The sequence below is a fragment of the Pygoscelis adeliae genome, unplaced genomic scaffold (assembly GCF_000699105.1).
Source record: "Pygoscelis adeliae isolate BGI_AS28 unplaced genomic scaffold, ASM69910v1 Scaffold227, whole genome shotgun sequence".
NCBI lineage: Eukaryota > Metazoa > Chordata > Aves > Sphenisciformes > Spheniscidae > Pygoscelis > Pygoscelis adeliae.
This window is the reverse complement of record NW_008825100.1, coordinates 1132900-1159627: the sequence shown is the minus strand read 5'-3', so window position 1 is coordinate 1159627 and position 26728 is coordinate 1132900. Positions and strand designations below refer to the sequence as shown.

The 26728-nt window shown below is 45.5% G+C and overlaps 1 protein-coding gene across 1 annotated transcript; it reads left to right on the top strand.

Annotated features, from left to right (window-relative positions):
• Positions 1-1491: 1491 nt before the first annotated feature.
• Positions 1492-23612, top strand: SCTR (secretin receptor). Its single transcript, XM_009327117.1, has 13 exons — positions 1492-1536; positions 6429-6555; positions 11267-11377; positions 15358-15461; positions 15755-15852; positions 16875-17007; positions 18206-18359; positions 18451-18511; positions 19048-19117; positions 21858-21949; positions 22045-22183; positions 22367-22408; positions 23431-23612. The coding sequence occupies exons 1-13, from the start codon at positions 1492-1494 to the stop codon at positions 23605-23607; spliced, it is 1353 nt and encodes a 450-aa protein (XP_009325392.1). The 3' UTR covers positions 23608-23612.
• The last annotated feature ends 3116 nt before the right edge of the window (positions 23613-26728 follow it).

The window sequence follows — 26728 nt, the reverse complement described above, 5'->3', positions numbered from 1 at the left end:
CAATTCAGCTGTCCTAAGGAGCACATATAGAGATGAGCTGGAGTTACTGTGGTCAGAGTGGGCATGGAAAAGGGCAAGACTCACTAGGAAACCTGGATTCCTTTGTTGTGCTGCTCAGTGGACAAATTGCTTAATGCAATAGTTGGATTTTCAGTGCACAGGTAACAAGCCAGATGTTTTATGGCCATGGTCATTGACTTTACCGGTAGACCCGGAGCACACCCTCAGTAGATTGGAGAACAGACCCTGAGTTTTGGGCAGCCCCTCGTCACATTTGACCTGCCTGGGGTGATGGGTGACGGTAAATTGGGAAAGGTGGTAAAAGGTGTTTCAAGACACTTTACCAAGCTGAGGACTGCAGTGCTTTAAGAAAGGGCACTAGTGCACAGTGCAAACTTTGGCTCTTTTTTGAGGCTGTATTCATTATTGTGCTACAAGCAAACTTGGCAAGCAAGGATTTGGAGCGCCTGCCTTGGCAGCTGGCAGCCCACACCCAGGGTAAGCACATAGCCCCTTTACAATAGTTTTGCCACAGAAACAAAACCTGGAAAAGCAAAGAGCGCTCTGCTGCCAGGGAAGGGGACTGCTGAGGAACTGCCTGTGGGGAACCCAGGATGGCTCGAATCTACATCCCACCACGAGGTACCACAGGGGTCCAAATGCAATGACATCTTGCAACGTATAGCATCGGGACGAAATGCAGACTGCCTGTTTCTCTGGATGTTGGATGAGAGGGCGAAGTCCAGGGAGCATTTAGTCCTCTTTGGAAGGGGTAGGAAGACAAGATCCCGTTTGACCTTTCTCTGGTGCCTACCCCAGACTCGAGGTTGTCTTCAGCTCTGGCAGCTGTGCTCGCCTGGGCTGGGTGGGAGACGCAGGTAGCCGGCTCTGCTGCAGCAGGCTCTGCCAGCCTCCTGATTTCTGGCTCTCGGGGATATATGCTTCCTGCGGGAGGCATGTGCAGAGCTGTTGGGAGCAGAAGCAGTGCAGGCAGCCTGAATCGCATTCCTCCAATCCTGTTTCTCAGCAGGGCTCTTATTGCAGGGCTGTATTTCCCCTTGATTGATTACCTCTACTATTGTGGGGCTGACATCTTACACAGGAGTCCTGCTTGGTTCCTTATCATGGGAACATGAGGAATGATCATTCCCCAGCGACACCCGTCGATAACAGTGAATAATAGCCGGGAAGGGAGGCAGACGATAGTAGGAACATGCTCAACAGAGGTGCTGTTATTCTTGGGACAGGAGGCTTCTGCAGAGGAGGAGGAGAGCTTGGGGGGTAAACGGGGGGGTCCTGTCATTGCTGATGCTCTCTAGGGCTCAGCAGCTGGAGAGAAACATTGGCTAAGGATGGTCAAAGCTGGGAAGGAAGAAAAGTGAGGAGGGAAAGGCATGAAGTGAAAGGAGCTAAGAGCCACGCTGGAGAGCATACAGACAGCCCGGTGTCCTCTGGTGCGCAAGGGATGAAGGAAACAGGCTGTGACTGACTATGTGGACCATCTGGGTGATCATCTTCTGGATTTCATCCGTCCTGGTAGGTGCTCAGAGCTATTTATTCCCAATTGCATGGAATCACATGTTGTCTCAGTAAGTGTACCTCTACTCCATGAAGTCGTGGTGTCTTTGTTTAAAAAGGTCTGTGTAGAAGCTGGGATTTTTTTATTTTATTCTTGCTTCTGGTGCTTCCTGCAATAATTGACAGTGGCCAGATGGCTAGATGCTAGATGCCTCATTTTCCCCACCTATATAAAGACAGTGGCATGCCTCAGGTTCCCCATCTATATAAAGGCAGCAGTGTTACTAACCTGCTTTGGTAAACACAACAGGTTCTGTGATGAAGGAGAAAAGATTTGATGCCATTTAGAGAAGCTTTGCTGATTTACACCAGCAAGCAATCCCCTAAGGAGGAATGCCCACCACTACCAAAGCCTCCCTTTACTCAGGCTGAAGGAATGCAAAGCAATGTTTGACCCGCAAAGTTTGGTTTCTTTCTTTTAGCTTTGTCACTTTGCTGGGAATTTATGTGGCAGATTGTCACTGCTGAGCTCTGAGCACTCAGACTGGTTGGGAAGGACAGCTGAACCTGGGCTGTGATCTCCAGGTGCTGCTCAGCTTATTCATATTTTGAAAGCATAGAAAGCCAAGACTGAAATATGTCCAGCCTGGGTGTGAGAAGTTGGGAAAGGATCAAACTCTTGGCAAATGTAAAAAATCACTGTTTCATTGCAACTAATGGAAAAATCAATCTATTTGTCCCACCAGGGGATTTGGTTCAAACTCTGAGAAAACCCAAGCTCTGCCTACACATTTTAATTTTAATGCTCAGCAAGTTTGCAGATGACACCAAGTTGGGTGGGAGCGTTGATCTGCTCGAGGGTAGGAAGGCTCTGCTGAGGGACCTGGACAGGCTGGATCGATGGGCCGAGGCCAACTGTATGAGATTCAACAAGGCCAAGTGCCGGGTCCTGCACTTTGGCCACAACAACCCCATGCAGCGCTACAGGCTTGGGGAAGAGTGGCTGGAAAGCTGCCTGGCGGAAAAGGACCTGGGGGTGCTGCTTGACAGCTGGCTGAACATGAGCCAGCAGTGTGCCCAGGCGGCCAAGAAGGCCAATAACATCCTGGCCTGTATCAGAAACAGTGTGGCCAGCAGGAGTAGGGAAGTGATCGTGCCCCTGTACTCGGCACTGGTGAGGCCGCACCCCCAATACTGTGTTCAGTTTTGGGCCCCTCACTACAAGAAGGACGTCGAGGTGCTGGAGCGTGTCTAGAGAAGGGCAACGAGGCTGGTGAGGGGCCTGGAGCACAAGCCTTATGAGGAGCGGCTGAGGGAGCTGGGGTTGTTTAGCCTGGAGAAAAGGAGGCTGAGGGGAGACCTCATCGCTCTCTACAACTACCTGAAAGGAGGTTGTAGCGAGGTGGGTGTCGGTCTCTTCTCCCAAGTAACAAGCAATAGGACAAGAGGAAATGGCCTCAAGTTGCACCAGGAGAGGTTTAGATTGGATATTAGGAAAAATTTCTTCACCAAAAGGGTTGTCAAGTGTTGGAACAGGCTGCTCAGGGAAGTGGTAGAGTCACCATCCCTGGTGGTATTTGAAAGACGTGTAGACATGGTGCTTAGGGACATGGTTTTAGTGGTGGACTTGGCAGTGCTAGGATAGTGGTTGGACTCGATGATCTTAAGGTAGGTTGGTCTTTTCCGACCTACACGATTCTATGATTCTATGATTCAGAGTGAATGTAATCTACAAACTTTTTTGCCTTTTGATTGTCTTCTGCAATAAAAATAGTGACTGTGATGGTTTTCTTGTAGTTTTGTTTTCTTATTCTTAGGTATTACCTAAAGGACTCTGTAAATAGATGTCGTTGCTCAGGGTGCCACTGAGAGCATCTCCTTCCACTTGTTCTCTTTCTAATCCTTCAAAATACCTATTTTGATTTTGCCAGGCATCTTTTGTTCTCCTTTAAATCCTCTCATTAAACTAAACCCACTTACTTTCAAATTAAATGGCTGTGAATTCTGTGGCTGCAAATATTATTTATATTAAATAGTGTTTAGATCCATTCATTTCACAGGTTAAAAACTGTAGTTGGCTGTTGCTATCCAATATCACAAACTGCCTGTTCTGGACATCTAGTTCTCACAGCTATTTCTGTTTGGAATGGTTTTGGTACCTTATATTTTCTTTAAACAAAATATGAGGATGTCTTGCCCCCTCATCAAAATCTGACAGCCTGTGAGCTGGGAGCTGTTTCAGTGAACTGTTTAGGAAGAGACGAAGAAACCACATGTAGAGGAGCCCATTTTCCTCCTTGATTTCAAGGCGCAGGGGCAGGCTGTTTGCTCCCAGTTGTGGATGGTAAACACGAGCGAGACTGAGCGCAGCCGGCAGCGGAGCAGGGTTATCTGGCCGTGGCACGGGAAACGGGATTTTGCATTGCTCAGCAAACAGCTGTGCCGGACCTGTGACAGCCCCGCTCACGCCCAGCCTGCCCCATCAGATGCCAGCGTTGGCAAAGCCTGACCAAAGGACAGCATTTGTGGAAAACAAGGTCTTTAAAACAGCACCTGGAGGCTCTCTGCTTTCTCTGGGTTTAAAATCTGGTTACTCGCATGTCTATTACCAGACAGCGGTATCTGATCAGAAGAGTAGGGTGGACATAACTTGGTGGGGTAAAACAGTAATTGTAAGGCACTAACTACACTATATTCCTGCTTGAGCAACACATTTATGTAAGAAAATAATGCTCTATCAGATCATCGGGGTGGTCTTCACAGCTGAATGTGCTGAAAGCATGCGGCCTCATTCTAGCCATAAAGAAATAACGTAGTCTTTAAATCTCTTTCTAGAACAAAAGCTTTCTTAGGACCTACATTTCTTAAAAGGAAATGGTGCCCACAAGTTGTATAGCTTTTTTTAAGGTGAATGATTTTCCTGTTTCTGAGATCATTACTAATGTGATTGCTAGCATTTATTTTTACGTATGTGCAGTATCATCTTTAACGACCCGCATGCAGACCAGACCAGTTCTCTTGGCTGCTTCAAATGCTCAGCAATAATATTGGTTTTTAATGCATTTTCAAGGCAACTTTTGGACAGAGATACTACAGCAGAAGTATGTTGTAGGTCTTAACTGTCACATTTGTACTTGTGACCTCTGAAAATGTACTAAATTGCTTTACTATTGGTAATCAAATAGATAACAATAGAGTGGTAAATAATGCACGTTAAAAAATCTGTCAGTATTTAGAAATTACCAAATTCAGCCTTCAGCTAACAACTGAAACTACTAAATGCAATTACATTTCTTTAGACATGTTACTCCAGTCAGACATTTCTATTTTTTTCAAAGATTAAATGGATTTTTTAAATCTTTTTTTTTCAAATATTATATGGATTAAAAATGCATTTAAATCCTGGCATCAGAGGATAGTTTATTTCATCTGAATTCTTTGCATGTGTGATTCCAGAAAATTCATTACATTATGCAAAAGCAAATGGTTTTTAGTTTATTTATTTCATGATGCACTAAGACAGGGGAGAAAAATGCTGAAGTTAAACGCAACAGACCAATTAGATGAGGCATGATACACTGCTGAAGAGATCAAACTTTGTTCAGAAATACAATACCCAGAATACTTCCAGCCAAAATGAGTGGGAATATAGTTGTTGATGTCTGTTAAGCTAAAATTTAATTGTAGAAAAGTAATATTTCTTATTATAAGGTTTTCAGTGATCATTCTCTCTCCTAAATCTAATCTGAAAGTGACCAGCAATGCTACCAGATTGATTAGGTTGAGTAGTAATATGATGCTGCTGGGTTAACTTTTCCTGCACAGAGTACATCGTAAAAAAATTCTATCTGATACTTTTCAAATACTACATCCTGATGACTTGCTTTTAATCTTTTAAGTATGTGTGTGTATATACGTACGCATATATATATATGTACATATAAGTTCCATAGTGGGAATTTATAAAGATTTTTGGTTTTGTTCATGAGGGAGGAATTATCTAATTTGTTGTAATGGGAACTCGCTTATATTCAGTATTTTTATTGTCAAAAATAGAAACTGATAAAATAATAGAAATGGTAAAAGTACTTTTTTACTGCGAGACATAACAACTGGGACCTTGTCCTGCAAATCATTTTGCAATGTTTTTTAATACATGCCATTTTAATGGTCAGTAGCTGTTTTGCACATTCATTTTGGTCCAGCTATATAAAACATAAACTGTTCATTTTGGCCCAGCTATATGTAACATAAACTGCACATTTAATTGCTACATCAGGATTGAGTTAAGACTAACACTGCTGTGTGAGACAGAAGGATGGGGCAAGACGGGAAGGTGAGAAAATGACCTTAGGACAAATTACCTTCTAGGTTCTCGCAAAAATCTGAGTGAGATTCTGCTTTCAGGTTGGCTCCTGCAGCTTTCTGATCAGTAGCAGTGAACCAGGCTTGGGTGGTCTGCAACCAGTGGACATATTTGGATCACTTGTGCGCAGGAAAATGACCTGCGAGGTCTATGGTTTAACACTGCCAGGGGCAAGTAATTAATTCTCTGTTGCTCTAGGGAAGTCCAGCAGTGCCCTGGATGTTTCTGCAGTCTTTTGGAAGAACATCCTGCTCGTGTACTTAGTTTAGCAGAATAACACATTCATTTTTCTCAATAATGGTAATGTCAGCAAAAGGGAGAAGGCAGAAACTCAGTCTGTGCTTGCTTGCTACTACTGTAGAAAAGCAGACTTAATTAGGAAAATTGACTGTATTTCAAGGACATTAACTGTATTTCAAGGAAATATTGCCCACAATCAGTTGATAGGGTTGCATGGGGAATGTGAGCATAAGAAAGGTAAATCCTGTCAAGGGGATGTAAGTTTTAAGAGGAAAAGTGATTCCACTGCTTTTAAAATTTGCAGATCAGAGCTGTCCCGCCTGTCTGCGACCTCTTGAGTGTCCTGAAAAAGGAGGAAGAAAACTGTGCTGAGACTCTCTCACTGGAGGCGAAGAACAGAACGCCCGAAAATGATCCACTCCTGAGCTCAGGTAAAGGCTGAATGAATGTGCATAAAAACTGCTCTCAGGTGAGCTGGGTGGCCTCAAAATCAGGTACCCCCACATTCCTTCCCATAGGAGGCATGCACCTTGTATGCATCTCTCATTTAGGAGCAGAAAACCAGGTAAGATCTGTTATAAGGCTCCAAGAGTGGGATTTTGACCTTACTGTGACAGGAAGAGTCATAGGAGCCTTCTAACTCAGCTGCTCAACTGCAGTCCTCACAACTAGGGAGCACATCAGCAACAAAATCTTGCAAATTGCAGAGGATTTGGAATTCTTCTCATCTTGGACAAGGATATTTTTATAAAGTCAGCCCAGTAAGTGCAAATTTACTTAACTATATTTGCCTTCAAAATCAATGAATACCAACAGACAACATTTAAATCATGTGGCCTGAAGGTCCTCGTTGCTTCCTCCTTGCTCTAACTTTCTGTCACATAACAGAGCTCTGGCATTTCAGAGAGGATTTATCATCATATAAAGGAGTTTTTTGGCCTGGGAAGGTCTTGTGGTACTGAGTCCTCATCATGTAGACAGCTTTCTTTTCATAGCTGAGCAAGTGCTTTCACGTGCAAGGAGTCTCAGAGAGATAACTGCAAGCAATTATTGAAGCTTGCCTATGAACTGAGTGTTAGCTCCCCCAGGCAGCAGCTGGGTCAGCATCTCGGAGAGTACATTGGATGGACCCAACAGGTGTGACTATTTTTTGTGCATGACCTGCCATCGCCACTAAGGATGGATTTCTGTCATTCACAGCATCTCGCAGACTGAACTGTTTCTGGGTGACTTTTGTGGACAATGACATGGCAAGGTCCTCACCAGTATGGAAAGTGAAGGAGCTCCCGTGAGATGTGCTGTGTGCAGGGTGTCCTGGCGAGAGATAAGCTACCATGTGGAGCAAGAGTTGAGGCTTTTTCTTAGTTTCAAAGCTTTCCTCTCTAGCAGAGAGTGTTGGAGACACAGAACCATTTCACTATGACCTGGCCCAAAGGCAGGACTCAGAGGGAAGATCTATTGCCTAGTTTCTTAGGATGCCTAGCATTTTTCTCTGTCTTTGTTTTATCCCTGTGAGCCTTGCAGACTGATGGGTGTGAGCACATCTTCAGGGCATTATGCCCATGTAGCAGTGACGGGGTACCTCATGGCAGGTTGCCAGATACTCCAGAATACAGATCTGTCTTATTACATATAAGAAGTTTGATGATATGAATAAATCAGTATTGTTTGTTTCCTTCCCCGGTGCCCTTCACCGAAGAGGAGGGTGGTTTGACAACCTATCTATTTTTCTGCTTTGATCCTGTGACATGGCTCTAATGCTGAGCTCTGCATTTCCTCTGCACCAGAGCTCCGAAGATGCAAACAAGTTAAACTTCACAGGACTGTGCAGGTGTGGACCAGCACTAGCATTAGCAGGCAGTACCGTTTTACAGATGGTCTCATTTTATCTGTCAAATAGTAGCTCCTCAGCAGAAACTTAATCCAGTTCTAAGTTGGATCCAAATCTTAAAAATTCCCCCGAAGCCTTTTGTTACTGGAAATTTTTGAACAGGATAATTCTACCCTCTGTGCCCCTCTCCCCAAATCTACAGAGAGAGAAGTTAAAAATATAGGATTGTGTTAAGTCATTGAGAAAGCATTTCCAATGGCTGTCAAAATTGCTCTTTTAACACTACAAGTCAGATCAAACAAGGCATAGTGCTGTAGGCTTAGGGCTACCCACGTAGCAGAAAGCTTTAAGATGAAAGTGGCCAGAGTGACTAAGCCCCTTTCTGTCTCTGTAACTCTGCAAACACCATCTCCTGGCAGTGAGTCCCCAGAAGAATAAACACGGGTAAGATGCACATCTTTCCACAAGTACTGGTTCCTGAAGAGAGAGCCCAGGGATTTCCTTCTGCTGGTCTTTACTCAAGGAGGGTTTGTTACCTTGGTAAATTATGGAGTAATGCTTTTATTCTGGGAAATAATGCATCTGAAAATATCTCCAACCTTTGATTATCTGCATGTCTGAGGTCCGTGTGCAGAAAATCCCATACAGGAACTTCAGCTTGAAGAAGAGAGAAATAAAGCTCTGGGGATTCAGTGCATGTCCTTGGTGGGTCGTGCAGGGAGAGAGAAAGGCGGCTTTGCAGGGTGTAGATCACCTTCCATACCCCATCCTTCCTGCATCTACCCCAGAAGCTTTGACTGGTGCAGGCAGGAAGAAGGGCAAAGCAGGGGACAAGCTTCCACGGTGTTGTCTCTGCTGCAGTGCTCACATCTCTCTGAAAATGGCACAAACGCACAGGATTAGTTGCAGGTGAATCAGGCACAAAGTACCTGAGCAGTAAATGTTTCTTATCCTCCTGCAGTGTAAGGAAAAAGGGACTCTGCCATTGTGATACCGTTAGCTTGGAGGAGAGAGAAGTGTTACATTAGTGTAACCCAAGTCATGGTCATGCTCTTTTTTGTGCATGAGTGAAGATGGGATAATTCTCTCAGGTGCAGGGAGCAGGTGAGGGAAGCTGCTGGAGGTCTGAGACCTCTTGGTCATGGTGACACCATGTATTGTTGCTAGGGAAATGCTGTATTTGCTACTTGAGGGAGGTCCCAAAGAGCACAGGGATATCAGGGAGGTGCTGCTGTGCTCTGCCTCCACCCAGGAGGCTCTTTAGCTAGGTGGGGGTGGGTGGCACCGTCTTTGTTCCATGAGGAATGGCAAGAAGCCCACCTGCAGGAGGAATGGCTTGGCTGTTTTTTGTTTTCTCCTCCTGGGAAGAGACCATCCCAACACCATAATTTTGCCAGGTTTTTCTGTGCACTGAGTCTGATTTGGGGACTTTATGCCAGTGGTGTTGGCATGAAGGTTCGATAACCCAACAGCACGGCTAGGCATAAATATCACCCAAGGTGATGTTTCATTTGCCGTTAAACTATTGCTTTGAAGTAAACGGTTACCAAGTCCTATAAATATTGGCACAGCAAGGACACCAGAGCTGAGGTGCCCTGGCTGTGAAAAGCTCTGTATTTCCAGGCACTAGGACTGTTGTGCAGGAGGAAATCAATAAATTTATAGAAATGTAAATATTTTTGTCAGGCTAATGGAGGCTGGCCTTATAAAGCATGAAGCATTTGAAGAGAGCACTCAGCACTTCCTCCCTTCTGCTTTCAGTGAGCGTACAGGGCATTCTGCACATGCCAGGACCCGCCAGGCGTAGGGTGGTCCTGGCATGCTCCAGTGGCCTCTTTTTTCCCTGTCATGTTACAAAACCCACAGAGAAGGCTTTGCTAAAACCAACGATAGTGAGCAGAGGCAACAGGGAACCAGCCTGAATTATTTCAGCCTATGTATGGATAAAAGCAAAATAAGAAAGACCAGGAGTGCAGTTTCTCTGTAGCACAAGGGGCATCAACTGTAGGTCTTCTCTATTAACACTCTGCACCACAGGCCAAAATTCAACCATGCCAGCTTCTAGCAGCTAAGCAAGATATCTAAGTTGAGATCACCATCATGCTGTGCTCCATTGACCATCGGCTCCCTGATGCACCTCTTACCAGCCCTGCCAGAAGGCAACACAGCCAAGCTGGAAAAGCCTCCCTCACACCCTGACTGTAGGAGGGGACCAAGACAAGCCCAACCTTAAAATAAGCAGCCCCTGCACCTAACTGAGGGAAATGGGATGAATCTGGGTGTTGTTGGTCAGTGCCTGCAGGTGTGGAGGCCTCAGGTGGCAGAAGGTACAGGGAGGGCAACTGAGCCATGGGCTCACGCCTGCAGAGGGCCCAGCGGGACTCCAGGTTCAATGGCTGCTCTGAGATGGGCCCTCCAACAGGCAGGTCACACTGTCAGAGGCCTGGCCTCAGAAAGAACAGTAGTACAGGCAAATTGTGCCAGCATATTGGTGTGAACCCACATTTTGCCTTGGCCTGTAAATGTGATGATCTTCCCTTTACAGTCCCAGGGACTGGCAGAGCTTGGCGAAGTTTTGCTCTCCTGCAGCAGAAAAGCCATTGAGACCTGCAGCCAAGCCCAGCAAGTGGTCCATTGGTGTTATTCACTCCAGCACAGTCTTGGCATAATGAAAGAGATGAAGAAGCAGAGAAGTATTTATGGTGGTACAAGGACGACCGACATTGATACTGTTCCTCTCTGCCCTTTCCCCAGTATCGTTCTAAAGCTGTTTAAACTCCTAGTCAAGTTGTATCTTTTTCTGCTTACAAAAGGATTATGTAAGAAAAACATCAGGGTGGCTCAAAGTGGGAGCTTTAGAAAGACTGAAAAGTGAGCTAAAAAATTCACATCTGGTTTCCTTCATCTTTCCAAGGCCATTCAATAGTTACCAGAAGACAGATGGGTAGCCAAGGGCCTGATGCAAAGTTCACAATGGCCCAAGTTACTCTTTGTCTGGCTAGTAGAGACCAGTGGAGTCAAGGACCAGAACGGGATGGGCCTGGAGCTTGCTGGGGCTGGTTTGAAGCAAGCAGGACCTGTTCTGTCCTATCCAGGTCTCAACAGGTCTCAGCAGGACTTGCTCTGTCTCATCCAGCTTGCTTTTCAGAGTACTGAGCATCTTTGTTCCCGTAGCTGCCTCGGTTCTTGGGAGATACTACATGGTGTTTCGTTACTTGGAGATGTTTCATAGTGTTGTGTTGTTGGGAGAAATTTCATGGTGTTTCGCCACTGGGAGATGCTGCATGGTGTTTCGTTGTTGCCCCCCCCAGGCAGATGTGCTGGAATGTGGGATAACATGAGCTGCTGGCCTTCGTCCGCCGTGGGACAGACTGTCAACGCTCATTGCCCTGAATTCTTCCAGATGCTGACTGGGAAAAAAGGTAACGCTAAAAATAAGCTTTTCCTGCCCAGGTGTTTTTTATTGTTATTTTATTTTTAAATGTGTTATTTACAAAAATGCCACTGTCAGGTCTGAGCTTGAAGTGAAATTGTGTCCCTGCTTCTTTTAAAGACTGATGGTCACTTAACGGCTCCATTTCCAACACTAAGCTAAACTTGGGAAAGCCTGGAAGTAAAGTAGCAAGATGTTTTAAGTGTTTATTTTTCTTAGCCAGGTGGAGAAAGGGGCAGGAAGTAAACGCTATCCTGAGAAGCAGGGTTTTAGCATGGTTTCTTAAAGGAAAGAGTTTTCCCCACTCAGGCTCTGTGTTTATTTATTTTTGTCTTTCCCCTTCTAATAACTCTTAAAGCCAGTGGCTGATCTCAGCTGAGCTTGATGGGGACAAAACTTCACACAGCATTACATTCATACAAGTTTTGGCACAACAGCCAGCCAGTTAGGGGGAAAAGATCCTTTTTTGCCTCTGTCAGGAGGAAATCTGCACTGGGGGTTCATCCCTTGGTTGTGACAGGCTCCACACAAGTGGCACAAATCCATGGGAACTCAGGTTTCATGGCTCACCAAACAACTTACTCAAAAAGAGATGAGCTCAAGCAACGTTTGTTGTCCTTTCTCTGGGATTTCTAAGAAAGAAATGAAATGAAATTTATTGCCAGTATACTACAGTAATCATGAGTCATTAAGTAGGAGTTTCTGCCTGCTTTCTGTTCAGTTCTACTTTTCAGCAATGCCCAAGAAATGTTCTTACATTTCTCTTTAGCAAGTTAATGATTCAAATCGAAAGAGGGTTTTTCATTCTTCGGTTATAGGGCATGGGCTAATGAGGGCCAGTACTTACAGAAAAGCAGACAGATTCGTTTTATGGAGGGAGGAATGGGAGACAAAGTATTAGATTGTCTAATAAAGATTAAATAAGTCAGAGGAGAAGCACTTAGTGCTCTTTAAATAAAATCAGACATGAGCCATTCAGATTAAAATAAATACTGTGCTACTTTCTGTACACACAAACAGTAGCTGCCCACTGAATCCTATAATCTGGTTTAAAGACAGAGGATAAACTACACAAAGACACAGATCGCTGAGGAAATAATCCGTCCGACATGCACTCACAAATCTTTAGCATAGTGATACCCGTCCTTAAATGTATTAAATGAAATCCCTGCTGGTACAGCCACTAGAGGGAACCGCTCCCTGCCTCTGGCCCTCGGACCGGAGAGGAAAACAGGAATTTGTACGTCCAAAGGTCATAATTACATCTCAAACGCGCACTGCATTATCTTGGCGATAGTCTAACAGCTTTAAACTTTAGTTGCGCTCCTTATTGAGAAGCTGAGACCTGAACCACTTCTGATAAACAATAATCAGAGTGACGGTGTTTGAAACAGAAACCCAAGACATGGTCCATTTGCATTTGCATCTTATTTCGGTCTCTGCATCTGGCATTTTGGGTCAAAGTCAGCAATAGTTTCTTCTCATTCTCATAGCCACATTCTTCTCTGATTTTAACTGTGGTTGGCTTGTGACTCATGCGTTTAATTATTGCTACAGTGTTGCTCTGTTTGAAGCAATTTTGCAAAAGAAAAACAAAGATCTGTGTGCTTGAAAAAAAAGCAGAAGTTTTCTCTCCTCACCACTTACAAAGCAGATGGGCAGCCACGAATGCCAAAGACCCATACATTAAGGGACGCCGATAGCTCTGAGCTCTGACCAAAGCCTCGTCTCTGTGCTGTTGAGCTTTGTGCTGACATCTAGACTTGGATTTGCAGCCCAGATTGTCTGGACCCTTCCCCCATAACAGGCCAAAGAGACAAAATAATCTGGAACCAAGGAACATAACTGAAGTTCACATCCAGACCTGCACATTGTGTCTCAGGCAAGAAATGAGGAAAGATGTGACGACTGTGGGGATTCAGAGGCAGAGTAGAAGGCCACATCGAATGGCCCCAGTTCCACAGCCATCCCTTTAGCCAGTGTTCCCCCTTGCCTAGGCAACTCCAAAAGCCTCCAAGGCACCAGTAAACACCAAGCACCGGTCGTTAGACAGACTGCAGACCCCGAGTCTGCTCTGAGCTGGACATGCTGCAGTTTCCCCAGCGTGTGTGTCATAAGCAAGTAGCGTTGTTAAAATTGTGCTCACGTCCATCAATATAGTATGCCCTGCATAATCTCCCATGCTTTGCATATAAGACAATCGCATGCACACACCAACACAGAACTTCACCTCTTCTTGTCTGATCTACTTTGACATCCTCAGGCAAAAAACAGTTACAGGCATGTTTACAAGTACAACACTCTACTCAGAGTTAAGTACATGTGTCAATAACGGAAGCTGAAGTAGAGAATTTGCCACCATACCACTCCCTTGCTGGGTGTGAAGGCAGGTTGGGGAGAACTGTTTGGGAGAGCTGTTTCTCTCCTGTTGTTGCTGCACTGCAGCACGGTATAGAAAACCTGGCTTAAAAAGCAAGCCTGGCCTTTCCAAAGATGCTGAGCTGAAACAAGATGTTCATAAAAGCATCAGAATAATAGTCTGATACACACCCAGAGCTCTTCCCACTTGGAGATCTCAGCATGTTTGCTGTGCCTTGCAGTTTTACAGAGGTGAGTTCAAATCAAGTGCAGACATGCTGTCAGGTCACCAGAATTAGCCCAGAGGTAGCAGAAGCCCTGACGCTGTCCCAACAGTCCCAGCAGGGCTCCAAAGAGCATAAACCGGTGCCAAACGCTGCTGCACATGCATCTCCCTCTGTTCCCTCAACACTGCGGGGATGTTTTGCAGGAATTGGATGCCCTAGAGTCCCTATAGCTAGATGTGTGGGCAAAAATAGACTTTTACGGTGCCTTCTGGCAAGGCTTCTACTAAGAAGGGCTGCTGATTTCAAGCCCTCTCTAAGTCCTTGCTAGTATTGCCATTACTGCAGCAAAGCCAAGATTTCACTCCATGTTTCTAAAGTGTGGCAGACATCTGTCCTACCTGACAGATTAATGTGATTAGGACAGCAGGCAGTGGTTTTACTTCTTTGTAAAAGTTTCTTTTCTCTTCAGCGCATAACCTACATGCCTGCTAGGGTCATTTTCTTCCAATGAGATTGTAAGGTGTGTAGGGCAGGTCTTCCCACTTCCACTTTAGTGCCAAACATGAATATGGACGTGTTCAAACATGTCCTATTCAACCATTTGCAACTTGCTGGGGATCCATCTCACTCAGCTTTAGGAGTCTAAAAGTCAGACGGCCCAGCAGAAGTGGGTCAGACAAACTGCCCTCTGCAGATGTCTGTCTGAAAATGAGATGAATTCTGCAAATGCCTCTTTTTCTCCATCGACTAGAAAGACAGCCATGAGGGACACAGTTGGACTCAAGCATTTAGCTTTCAGAAGGCTAACCTGAGTGAGAGGAATCCCATCCTAGCCTTTAATTTGCAAGTAAGCAAGGACATCAACAGTGTAAGATAATGCCCAGACCTGGCTGTGGGGACAAACCTTTTAGTTTTCATTTGAATCTCACCAAAAATCTGTGACCATCTAAAGTTTTGTGTTCTCTTCAGACCATGACAAACCACAGTAAGGGGGTGGGAGCATTCAGGGAAATATCAGGTTTGCATGGAGTATGAATCTGTGATTGAACAAGTCATGTGTTTGCTGATCTTGGAATACTGGCCAAGAAACACCAGATGTACCGAACAGTATTATTTATGTTGTAATTAATAAAAACACATCCATCACAGTCATCCCTGAGTGGGCAAACAATATTATGACCCACACAAGTACACTGGGCAAGTATCAACATAATTAGCTTGGCTGTATTTCACCTCCAGCTATGCAGAGTGCACTGCCTGGGGGAAAATATTCTCTTTGCTCTTGGAGCAGTCCTACACGTTGGTGACTGACCCCCGAGGAGAACAAAGATACAATTGGAAATGATCACACCTGGTTTTGTCTTTTTTTGTTGTTACCACACAGGTTTTGTCTACCGAAACTGTACGAGCGAGGGTTGGTCAGACCCATATCCAAGACCCGATATCGCTTGTGGCTACAATGTCAATGACACGACAAATGAGGCGAGAGTGAGTCTGAGTGCCTGGGACTGCAGATCTGCTGCTTTGGGGCCCTGGGGGAGGAACATGTTAAGGAGAGACTGAATGATGTGATTTAACTCAGGTGGGGTTATTGTTACAGGCCTTTTTCAGCATAAATGCTTCCTCCAAATGATCAGAATGGGTTGCTCAGGGTAAAACTTCAGTAGCTGATTTTACAAGAAAATGTATTTGTTAAATAGGAGGAGACACCTTTCTCTTGCTATGGGCTGATTTCTACCAGACAGTCAAAGTTAAAGATGTGAATATATGTTCCCCTGCAGCGTTCCTATTTCATGACTCTGAAGACCATGTACACCATCGGATACTGCACCTCCCTCGTGACGCTGACGATAGCCTTAGCGGTCTTGGTCTCTTTTAGGTGAGGAGAAGCATCTCTGGTTTGTGTTTGGCCAGGACTTCTGGTCATCTCAGCTGACACAGATCCTTCTGGTGGCTTTCAGGGCAAGTTAAAAATGGAAGTATTTCTGAAAACCTTCACAGAAATCAGTGACAAAAATGATCTCTGAGTCTTGTCTCCCAGAAAATGTATGGGCTGCTCCTCATGTTGTGTTCTCCTGGCCTTTCCAAAATGTAGCTGGACGTATTTTGCAGACTGGCATTTGCACCACCTCCCTGCTGAGATCTTCCCATGACTTCGGTGTCCCTCGGGCAGAGCGTCTTTCCCCCTGCTGTTCTTTTTCCCACTTGAGACCGTGGCTAAAACTTTGCTCTAAGTGTTGCTGCACTGACTTCTGGGAAGGTTTTCAGGTTTACAGCAGCGATCTGACAGTCAGCTTATCTTCACGCATCCTTATAACCTGGAATTTGTACTTTGCTGCTTATTCAGTGAAATGAATTTCCCTTACAGTAAGTGTCAGGATGGCATCTCTGGGCAGAAGGAGCCCCAACTACTTTGCAAACTCATCTTCAAGCTGCATGGCCTCTGGACCCAGATTATGTGGAGATTTAATACAGAAAACATTGCAGGCACAAGTGCACTGTGCAGGCAAACCAAATAAATCCACCCAGGACTGGATAAACACCTTGGGTTCATGTTACTCCAGAAAGGAGGGAGGGAGGCTAGACCAAGCATATTGGTGTGAAATCACAATTCTTCTGGCAACGTTCAGCTTGTTTTAGTACCTGAGTGGAGCAAATGTGACTTTAGCTTTTTAAAGTCCTCTCTAGGATATCCCTCTTGGGAAATGCATTCGTCTTCCTTTCACAGACAGAAAAACAGTGTTCCTAATTTGTCAGTTTAGCATTAATAAGGATCGAAACCTGCTGTTTACAGCCACAAGCTACCCGCGTGTTGTGGTTTAACCCGGCCGGCAGCTAAACACTACACAGCTGTTGGCTAGGAATGTAACTTCACCGGATCTCTCTCTCTTTTTGTAACAGAAAACTTCGCTGTACAAGGAACTACATCCACATGCATCTCTTCACATCGTTCATTTTGCGAGCCTCATCCAACTTCATCAAGGATGCTGTTTTGTTTTCCTCTGAAGACACAAATTACTGTGGGGCATACACGGTAACCCTCTGCCTTCCAGCTTGCTCCACGCCTCAGTTTCCCAGCAAGATCCCAGCAGTAGTTAGTGTGCAGGGAAGGAAGTCTCTGTCTCAGCTTTCCATTCAGCATGAGGGGTTATGGGAGAGGAAAGGTATGCCCTGTCCCTTCTCTATCACTCAGTCCTGCGTGTTGGTTGTTCCTGGCTGAGATTTCCCCGTTTGGGGGATTCTGCATGGGTGACGGTTATATGAGGACACAAAAGCAGCCCGGGCTGGAGCATACACACAGAAACCCAGGTACGGTTCCTCCCAGCTATAGATGCCCCTACAAGTATTGGAGCAGAGGGCATCCAGGTCAGTCTGAAGTAGGTACCTGCATTCATCATCTTGATTGCATTGACTAGATGTCCACAGAAGGCACCAGGAGTTCAGCACATTGACCCAGAAATGCCTAAACATGGGTGACTCAGGGCGTGAACGCAGGATACACCACCAGGGTGGAGATTCTTACATGGATTTTAGATCCTGGTAGATGGGGCTGGCAGGAAAAGTACGAGAACACATTAAATATTGCTGACATACTACAGTGTGAGACCTGATAGTAAGATATGGGTTTGCACCCAGAGAGCCTGGAAAAGGAACCTCCCAAATTTTCAATTGTTTTTTCCTTTTTCTTTTTATTGGCAGCAAAATATCTTGAAAACTGGGGGGGGAAGCACTGGAGACAATGTTCAATGCTTTAAGCCAAAAGATAAGAATTAGGGAGGGAAACAAACAAACAAAAAGGCTTTTTTTTTGTTTTACCCCCCCAGTTTTGCTGGATTTTTGTTGCTGAACAAGAACATTTTGATCAAATTTTAACTTGTCTTTATTGACCCTTAGGAAAAAAAAGACTGACATACGTTCACGTGCTGCTCTAAGGTGATATTAGTGCCAGTGATACTAATAAGGTAGTATTAGTGAAAGTCCTCTAAGTGAGACAGTAACCCAAAACCACGTGTCCATGACACGTTTGGTTCTTGCTAGTGACGCAGTTGATTAATGCATTTACGAGTGCCAGTCCTGCTTTCTTGTCATGTGAACGCCTGTCTCAAGGCCACCTGTTTAGTCCCCTAATTGCTGTAAAATCTCTATTTGCCAAGATTTATTTACAGCTCGCTCTCTCTGTTAGAAGGTAGATACAAACCCAGGCAGAAGCTAATTATCCTCTCTTTCCTCAGGCTGGGTGTAAGCTCACCATGGTCTTCTTTCAGTATTGCATCATGTCTAACTACAGCTGGCTCCTTGTGGAGGGACTGTACCTCCACACTCTCCTGGTTATTTCTTTCTTCTCGGAAAGGAAGTTCCTCTGGCAGTTCATCGCCCTCGGATGGGGTACTGGTTCTCCTTTCAGTAAGAATAACTGTGGGTTTGTTTTGCCTTTGGGATGGACTTGTGGAGCAGTAACTAGCTTTTCCACTCGCAGGTGCCCCAACTGTGTTTGTGGTCGCATGGGCAACTGCTAGGCAACTCCATGAAAATGTTGGGTAAGTTGCGTGTAGGGGGGAAGGTGGCATGCCGGGGGGAGCATGCAGCCCCCGCACAGGCTGCTCCACAGGGTCCTGCTCATTCCTAACCGCTGGCAGCCAAGCAAACCAACCAGCAGCCTGCTGTGGTGCGAACCTGGATCCTAGCATAGGTGGGAGTAGAGGTCCAGCTGAGCAACCTGAGAAAGAGCCTCCAATTTCATCTGAGCATTTTCAAGGGTAGGAGGTAGCCTTCAAGTATGAATTCAGCCCATGATGTTTTCGGCATCCATGTTTGACTTTCTGATCAGTGAAACTTTGTTCCTTTCTCTTCTCCCTTCCAAAATTTTGAACAGTGGTTGTACTTTAAGGGCAGGATGTACTTTTGTCCTGTGTAGGTGGATAGTTTTCTGTCAGAAATGTTGTGCAGCTAAGTGAGAACAGGAAATTAATTTTGTAGAAGGAGGGACCTATCTGAAGTGCAAAACAGACTAAACGCCTTTGAAAAGACACCGGTGTTTTGGTAACTGACTGCACCTTCTCTTCTATTTTTACAGGTGTTGGGACATTAACGCTAATGCCAATACCTGGTGGATCATTAGAGGCCCTGTAGTTTTGTCTATTTTTGTAAGTCTTTCCTGGAACAAGCAGATTCAAACTGTATTTTCAAATATTGTGAAGTCAGAGATCATCTACTCAACATGCTTTAGGAGTGTGTTAATGAACTGATCTTAGACATGTGCCTGAACTGGTGTGACACATGAATTACTGCTTAAGCAACTTCTGCTCAGCAGGATTTAGTCAGTAACTAATGCCCCGAAGCTAAGTTCACAAGCAAAGCTAGAGTGTCCTTCCAAGAAGCAAGAGCCTGAAGAAGATCAGGTTTCCACATCCTGTTGATTTCATATGAACTTGGCCGGCTTGTGGAAGCTTGTTTTGGACTGTTTCAAGGAAGGCTCCAGAGGAGAAACGAAGTGGCTGTACAGTTCAGTACAATCGCCTTTGTGTCTCCCGGTCAATGCCCCTCTCAGCAAAGCCAAAAACAACTTGCCTTACATGACCATTAGCTTTTGTTTTCAGCAATGAAAGCAGCTCACAGGCTGCACGCACCACGTGTTAGTGGACTGCAATTATACTATTATGGTATTGTTCACTGAAATAAAGCATAGGCATTGAAACTCAGTGTGAACCTGCCCAGTACAAGGCAGTAGCGATGTAAAGTACAGTTTGGTACAAATAATACTCAACACATATGGTTTGAGCATTTGCTGGTGCTCACCTTCAGAGCCTTAGGTACCAAGGGGCTGGAGCTGCTTCTTGGAGATAGTTGTTCTGCCCAACTGAGATGTTCTGGGGCAGACCACTCTGCAATGATCAATCTGAAACCCTAGTACAGAAACACTCAAGCTGCTACTTACTCTCAAGTAACCTGCTGACACTCCAAGCGAGAACCCAAGAGTTGATTGAGGTTTTTGTGTTGCCAGTAGGAGCCATTATGTTTGCAAAGCACGAACTGCAACACTTGCATGCTCTCTTGGAAACCCAAGCAGCAGAGATGGTGGGTTAAAGTTCTGCTCCCATTTACCACTGAGCAATCCTTCACCCCCACAAGACAAGCAGAAGACCACACAAGTGATTCATGATCAACTTAATGAGGCCACAGCATTTATTTTTCTTAATTAATCAACCCTTATGCTCCAGGAGCCACTCGGCAGTATTTAAATGCCAACAAGGCCCAAGCATTCTGCAAGGCAAAAAGCACAATCTTAATGTATCTTTTGAGGGCCACCCGCTATCCCCTTCCAAGTTTCAAAATCCTGATCACATCTAGCTTAGCCACTTAAGGCTGGAGCCTCCTGGATGACCCTGCCTCTTTACCTAAAAGAGGCTTTTCTCAAGCCGATAGCCACAGACAAACAAACAGCCAGTCCTTCAGAATTCAGATCTAATCTCTTTATTCCTCACAGCGCACAATCCTTAGCAGTTCAAAGGGCAGAAAATCAACACCGATAAACTCCTTTGTGCTCCTAGGCTAACATTCATTGCTGTGCTGCCCACGGGCAATCCCTCCCAGTTTTTTTTTCCCCCCTTCCCCCCTTCCCCAGTAGTTTTTCATCAGCAAAAAGTCCTGCTCAGCCTACACAGCTCTTGCCTGGCCTGCTGGGTTAAAAACCCCGGAGTCCTCAGACCTGAACCTCCTTTTCCCCCAAACACCCCCAAAATATTTCAGTCTTTCCTCACTCCTAGCTTCTCCCAGCTCTGCTCCTTTCCTCATCCCTCCCCAGCTCCCCAAACTTCCAGCCCTCTCCAGACACCCTCAGCAGCTCAGACCACGCAGCCACAGTTGCTCCCTCTTCATCGAACAATTTCAGGAACCCAGGGACATCCTGGGTCTGTCCCATCTACAGTAGACCCGCTTCTCTTAGGGAAACCCGCCACCTCAGAGCCCTGCTCCAACACCCGCAGGCACGTACAAGCCACCAGGAAGAGAATGCATCGCTGCGATGGTGTTTCCAGGCGTAGGGAAGGGTTAAGGGCCTGCCACGGTGCAGGGTGTTTGCAAAAGGGCTGCTGGTGTGGGTCGGCGGGCAGTGCCGGGGGCAGGAGGAGCGCAGGGCGCTGCCGAAGCCCTGATGCAAAGGGCAGATAAAGCCCAGGTCGCTCCCTGATGCCGTGAGAGCGAGGCGCTCGGCCTGGCTCTGCCTCCCGGGTGACTCCCGCTCTTTGCCTGAGGGTCAAATGAGCAGAAACAGCTATTGCTTCACCCTCGCCCAAACCAAGCAGCAGATCAGCATTTTTATCTGATACCCACCCTTGGAGAGGGGGAAAATGCAAAAGGAAGAACTTCAGTGTCGACTCTCTCCTATCCCCACTTTTAACCATTTTGCCTCCATCATCCCAAACCATGCTGTGTCTTTTGGCAGGGAACAAACGGCATTTGCAGTCCCAGTTAGCAAGTGGCAGCTCTGGTGCTGTCCCTCTGCTGGCATCCGAAGCGGGGCCAGACTGTGCAGAGGCTGTCTGAACCCCTCAGCCAGAAGGGATCCTACCGGTGCAGCTGGTCTCCCTGCCCTTTGGTGATTTGTCTGGATAATAAGCCCTGATCGTCCCCATAACTAAAGCTGCAGCAAACCGGCGGGGAAAGCAACCGGCACTGGAGCCCACGGTGGCTGGGCAGGCTGGAGGGGGAGGGACTGGAAGGGGGACAGGGATGTGGGCAGGCCAGCCCCAGCCCCTCTATTCTGCCTGCTCAGCCAAAACACCCCAGACTGGCTCTGCTGATACCTGGCAGTTACGTAAGTGGTTATTGGGCATTTGGTTTTGTTGTTTGGGCTTTTTTTCACGTCCTTCCTTTTGTTTTTTTCAGATTAATTTCATTCTTTTTGTCAACATTTTAAGAATCTTGATGAGGAAGCTCAGCTCACCTGAAGGACAGAGCAGTGATTTCAACCAATACAAGTATGTTCCTTACATCGCGACTTTATGCCACATGAGCCCACCCGAGCTCCTCTTGCTCCTTCTACACCAGTTTTCCCCTCTGTTTTCATTCTCAGGAGACTTGCAAAGTCAACACTTCTCCTCATCCCTCTCTTTGGGGTCCACTATATCATCTTTGCTTTTTTCCCCGAAGATGCAAGCAGCGGCACAATGGAAATTCAGCTGTTTTTCGAATTGGCTCTTGGATCATTCCAGGTAATATTTGACAAGCTATTATTTCTTTAAAATAAGAAAACGAGGTATAACATATAACTCTGCAACAGAGCAGAGTCCCAATGGCAAAACCAAGCTGTCTGATTTCCCTTGAGACGCCTCATCCCCATTCAAAAGCTGAAACTGCAGTTCTAATTCTGTGACCACGGTTCTTTTATCTTTTAGGGCTTTGTCGTGGCTGTACTTTATTGTTTTCTTAATGGTGAGGTGAGTTTTGTGTGTATAATATTCTTTTTTATTGTTCAAGCATGCCTCATTAATCAGTAGGATACATTCTCCAATGAATTACATGTTTTATCTGAGGCTTTTCTTCCCAGCTACCTAACGTCACCGTGAAATACCTCCTAGACCTGGCAAGCCTAAGTAATTGTATGCCAGATGCAAACTTCACCTCTCAACTATTGCAGCCCTTCTGTAAATCAGATAGCATTATTACTGTCTGGGAATGGAGGGTGGGAGTACCATCCCGCACACGGTCACACTGACAATCAACTGGTTCTGACGCATGGTGCTATTATCTGTCATCCCATGTCTGTTTTCTTTGCTTGATCCCTGGGAGGGAATTTATCAAAAGCTGTATCCAGTCCAGGTTTATTAGGACTCTCATAAGGTAAAGCTTTTGGAAGAGGGACCGTTTCCTTTGTAGTCGTATGGTAACTCCCAGGCTTCTGGGCTAGAACTTGCACTCTGAAATGTTGCTGCTGGTAGAGGTGGGGGGAAACGTTATCCAAACCTGGGAGATCCTGAGGTTATTGGAAGAAAGCAAAAAAATACCAGTGCTTAAAGTTGGAAGAAAAGGTTGCTTTGAAATAGAAGGGGTTTGAAATGCTTTGACTGGTGCTTTAACAGGGTTCAGAAAAAGCTGTTTTGAAAAGAAAATCTGCATTTTTTTACCTGAGTGCCAAAATGTCCCATTTTTATAACTAAAATAAAAATCTTTGAAAAATCTAAACCAAACACTTATTAAGGACAGCTGGACTCTGTGAACAGTTTCACCAGCAATTAAACAGAAAAACAGGTTAACAGAAAATTGCGTAGCTGCAACAACAGTATCAGTAGAAGTGACAAGAAACAGGCCCTACCCTAACCCCTTAAATGGGGGGTTAAATAAATAAATCCAAACCTTGGCAAAGGTAACCCGCTCTCCTTCTACTGTTATACTGCTCTCCGCAATGCAGGGCTCCAAGATAAACTAGCTGAACTAAGTATTTTGTGACCTTTCTACCTAGGTTCAGCTGGAAGTTCAGAGAAAATGGAGGCAGTGGCATTTGAGCAAACACTTGCGTCAGCATGTCAGCACCTCAGCAAGTAACGGAGGAAGTGGCTTAACTCAAGAGATGCAAATAGTGAGGTCGAGCCCACCAGAGCACAGGAGAGCAACCCTCCAAAGATCAAGCGTGCTTTAACACTGTACACCTGGAGGATACCTCCATGCTCAGATACACGTGGTTAAGTCCCATGGACCGTGCTAGGAGTCTTGTGTATGTATCCAAAAGTGGGACTTTGCTGTAGATCAATGGTTCTTGAAGCACATCTGTTCATCTATGTCCTGTGTAGTACCAGAGTTATTTTCCAAGGCAAAATGGGCCAAAACATTATGCTCTTCCTTGGGTTTCTGGCCACAGTCATTTGTGTTTCTTTCCACGCCAATATTTTTCAGCTGCTATTTCTACCTTAAATGCGACCTTTCATTTTCCATGCGGCTCTCGCAACATGTTCCAGGCTAAGCCAGGCTGGTGAGTTTTAGATGTTCTCTATTTCTTCTGCTGTTGAAGCTGGGAGGACGTACAATTTTGTACGAAGAAGATTCCATGCCATCCTTTAACACAGCTCATGGATTCGAAACAAAAAATTAATTCATCCCTAAAATTTACCAAGATTCAAAGTCTTTCTGTTACGGTGATGGATGATGGACACTGAGAACATAAAGCATGGCTGAGCTAAAGCTTCCTATCCAGCTGCATATCCGTTGCTCAGGTATGCTCCAGTGATGGTGGCAGGTTCAGAGACTTTTCTTCCTTTGCCTCTTGTAACAGTGGAGATCTCAGAAATAACAGTGGTCCAATTTGGATTTTTGTATGTTTTTTGAAATGGTAAAAAAAGCTATTATAGCATATTCCAAGGGTGACCAAGAAAACTTCAGTAAGATGGCCCTTTCCTGTTGTGTCTGTACCTCTGAGACTTGTCCTGCTAGTCTTTGAAAGGAAGCAATGAAAGCCCCTGGGACATTTAAAACTCAATTGAACCGGACAGTACAAGGTATCGTATGAAAAACAACACCATAGTGGCTGGCAAAAATCTCTTTACAGTCTGTGATCACAGCGTGCTGAAATCTGCAAGACTGTGCACTGTAATACGGTGTCACAAGGAATCCAAGCTTCTGTTATAGCTTTATGTTCTTAAGGATAAAATTGTTAAGCAAATTTCCCTGGTTTGAGTTGGAAAGGGATAAAAGAACTCATCCGACAAATGCAATCAAGCCTCCTACTTGATTTTGTATCTGCACTTCCCCGGTTGGGGCAATTCTTGCCTGGTTTTCTTCAAGGGCAAAGATGACTGAACAGAAAGCAAGTGGCGTTTATCACACTTCTCCCTCCTCCTGGTCACCTACAAGACATGGGCAAAACGCGTGTGGTATGTCAAATGCTGACCAAGTGGCATTCCCCGACTGCTCTGCCAAAACTGCTCTAAGGAGCTTTTATTCACACCAAACCCTCATGGTAGACTTCTGCCATTTTACCAGAAGACAAGCGCACAGAGAAATTCAAAGGATGCTTTCAAAGTTAAATTACCTGTGCAGAAGCAGGTTTTTGAGTGCTATTAGCACCGTTTCAAACCCCAAGATTCAGGAAAAATGTCTTCTTTTCTCTGCCGCTGCCAACAGACCGCACAGCCTGCATCCCCCCGGTGAAGCAGGCACTGCAGGCAGCCAGGCGAGGAAGGGCACCTCAGCAGGAGGTTCGCTTTGGCCTTCCCTGCCCCAGTCAGCTTTGCTTGCCGATGCAGGTCACCCAGTAGCGGGAGAGTTGAACCTCTTTATAACCAGGAAAAAAGATCAAATACAAAGCAGTGAACTGGCAAGAGTTTCCAGGAATTAATTTTAAACTTACGTTTTTTGAAATGGCAAGGTTTTGAGTCGACTTTGTCCTTTAAAACTCAGCCAAAGCAAGTGAAAGGAAGAGCAGAAGCAGGATCAGTCCCGTGACTGAGGGGGAAGTGAAAGCCCCTCTGTGCACGTTTGGGAGAAAGATCTCACTTCTTGCTGACTTATCCAAGCCAAGCAGAGCCTCCAACCTTCTCGGGGGTTCACTCTGTCCCAGCACATTTAGCAAGTCAGATACTTCCAAAAAGATACAACCATTAGCATAATTTTCTCTCTGGCCTACAAATAAGACCAAGAAGAGTGAAACAACTTGTATGTTCCCTGTCTGAGAATTAAACCTTTATCAGTCAAGCCAAAGCAGATGTTTGTTTTAAATGCAAGTGCCTTCTTCCAGCATAAATGAAGAAATATAGATTCAGAGATACAATAACATGTAATTAATTAGACCTGATGCAATTATTGGCTCTCCCACAAGCCAGTGTAAGAGCTCAGCCCTGCAGTGCATAGTTAGGACCAGCACTGATGGCACAAGGTCGGGTGGAGCCCAGGCTGAGCGTGATACCTACTTGCACAGGAGTCCTGGTGAAACAGGGGCAAACCACACGCCCCGAAATAAAACACTGCTGAGTTTTGCATTTTAAAAAAAAGTTCTAGCATAAGTTATTGTTTTATATGGCCATTTTGGTTTTATTTGACTTGCCTGAAATCACCAAAAAAAGGAAGTATTCCCAGATTCTGCATTACATGTTTGCTTCAGGCATCGAGCACTGGCCTGGTTTGTATGAAGAGCTGAGGCTCCATAAAAACCCTCGGATATCAGCCAGCATTCGGAGTCCTTGGCTCTTTGCGAACAGCAAGTCCACTCGGGCAGGTGCCAGAAGCAGGTGGCCCCAGGCTTTACGGTGCCGTGACCTGGATGTAGAAAGCTGCTGCCAAACACCACCATAGTGGGATGGGTTCTCACCTCGCCCATCTTCTGCACAGGCAATGAAAAAGCACCCTTCCCTGCTGGGGATCTCTCTCGATTAACTGTACTGAAGAATACTGAAGAAAAGAGCTACTTAGCTCAGGGAACGCCGACATGTTTATAAGCAGATGAAGAGGAACAGGGAAGTAAATCTCAGTGAGCAATGCAAAAAAGTGGGAGATGAACGGGTGCAAGGCACTCAGACTCCAGCGTCAGCGGCCTGAAACAACTGACGCAGGCTGAACAAACTCCATATTCAGAGTTCACCGACTTCCCTTTCCTCGGTATTCAATGTAAAGCAGGCGTTTGTTATCAGTAAATAGGACTTGAGTACCATCTTTCAGACAAGTAGTTATCATTGTTCTGGGACACTGGTGACCGCCTCTGGCTATTCACTCCAGGTCCCCCGAGAAGCCAGTTGCAGCTCTGCAAGCCAGCGGTGCAGGCAGCAGCTCCA

Coding starts and splice junctions, on each gene's coding strand:
- SCTR (XM_009327117.1), top strand. CDS start 1,492: ATGTGGACCATCTGGGTGATCATCTTCTGGATTTCATCCGTCCTG. Junction 6,556..11,266: donor TGATCCACTCCTGAGCTCAG/GTAAAGGCTGAA, acceptor TGCCCCCCCCAG/GCAGATGTGCTGGAATGTGG. Junction 19,118..21,857: donor CTGTAGTTTTGTCTATTTTT/GTAAGTCTTTCC, acceptor TGTTTTTTTCAG/ATTAATTTCATTCTTTTTGT.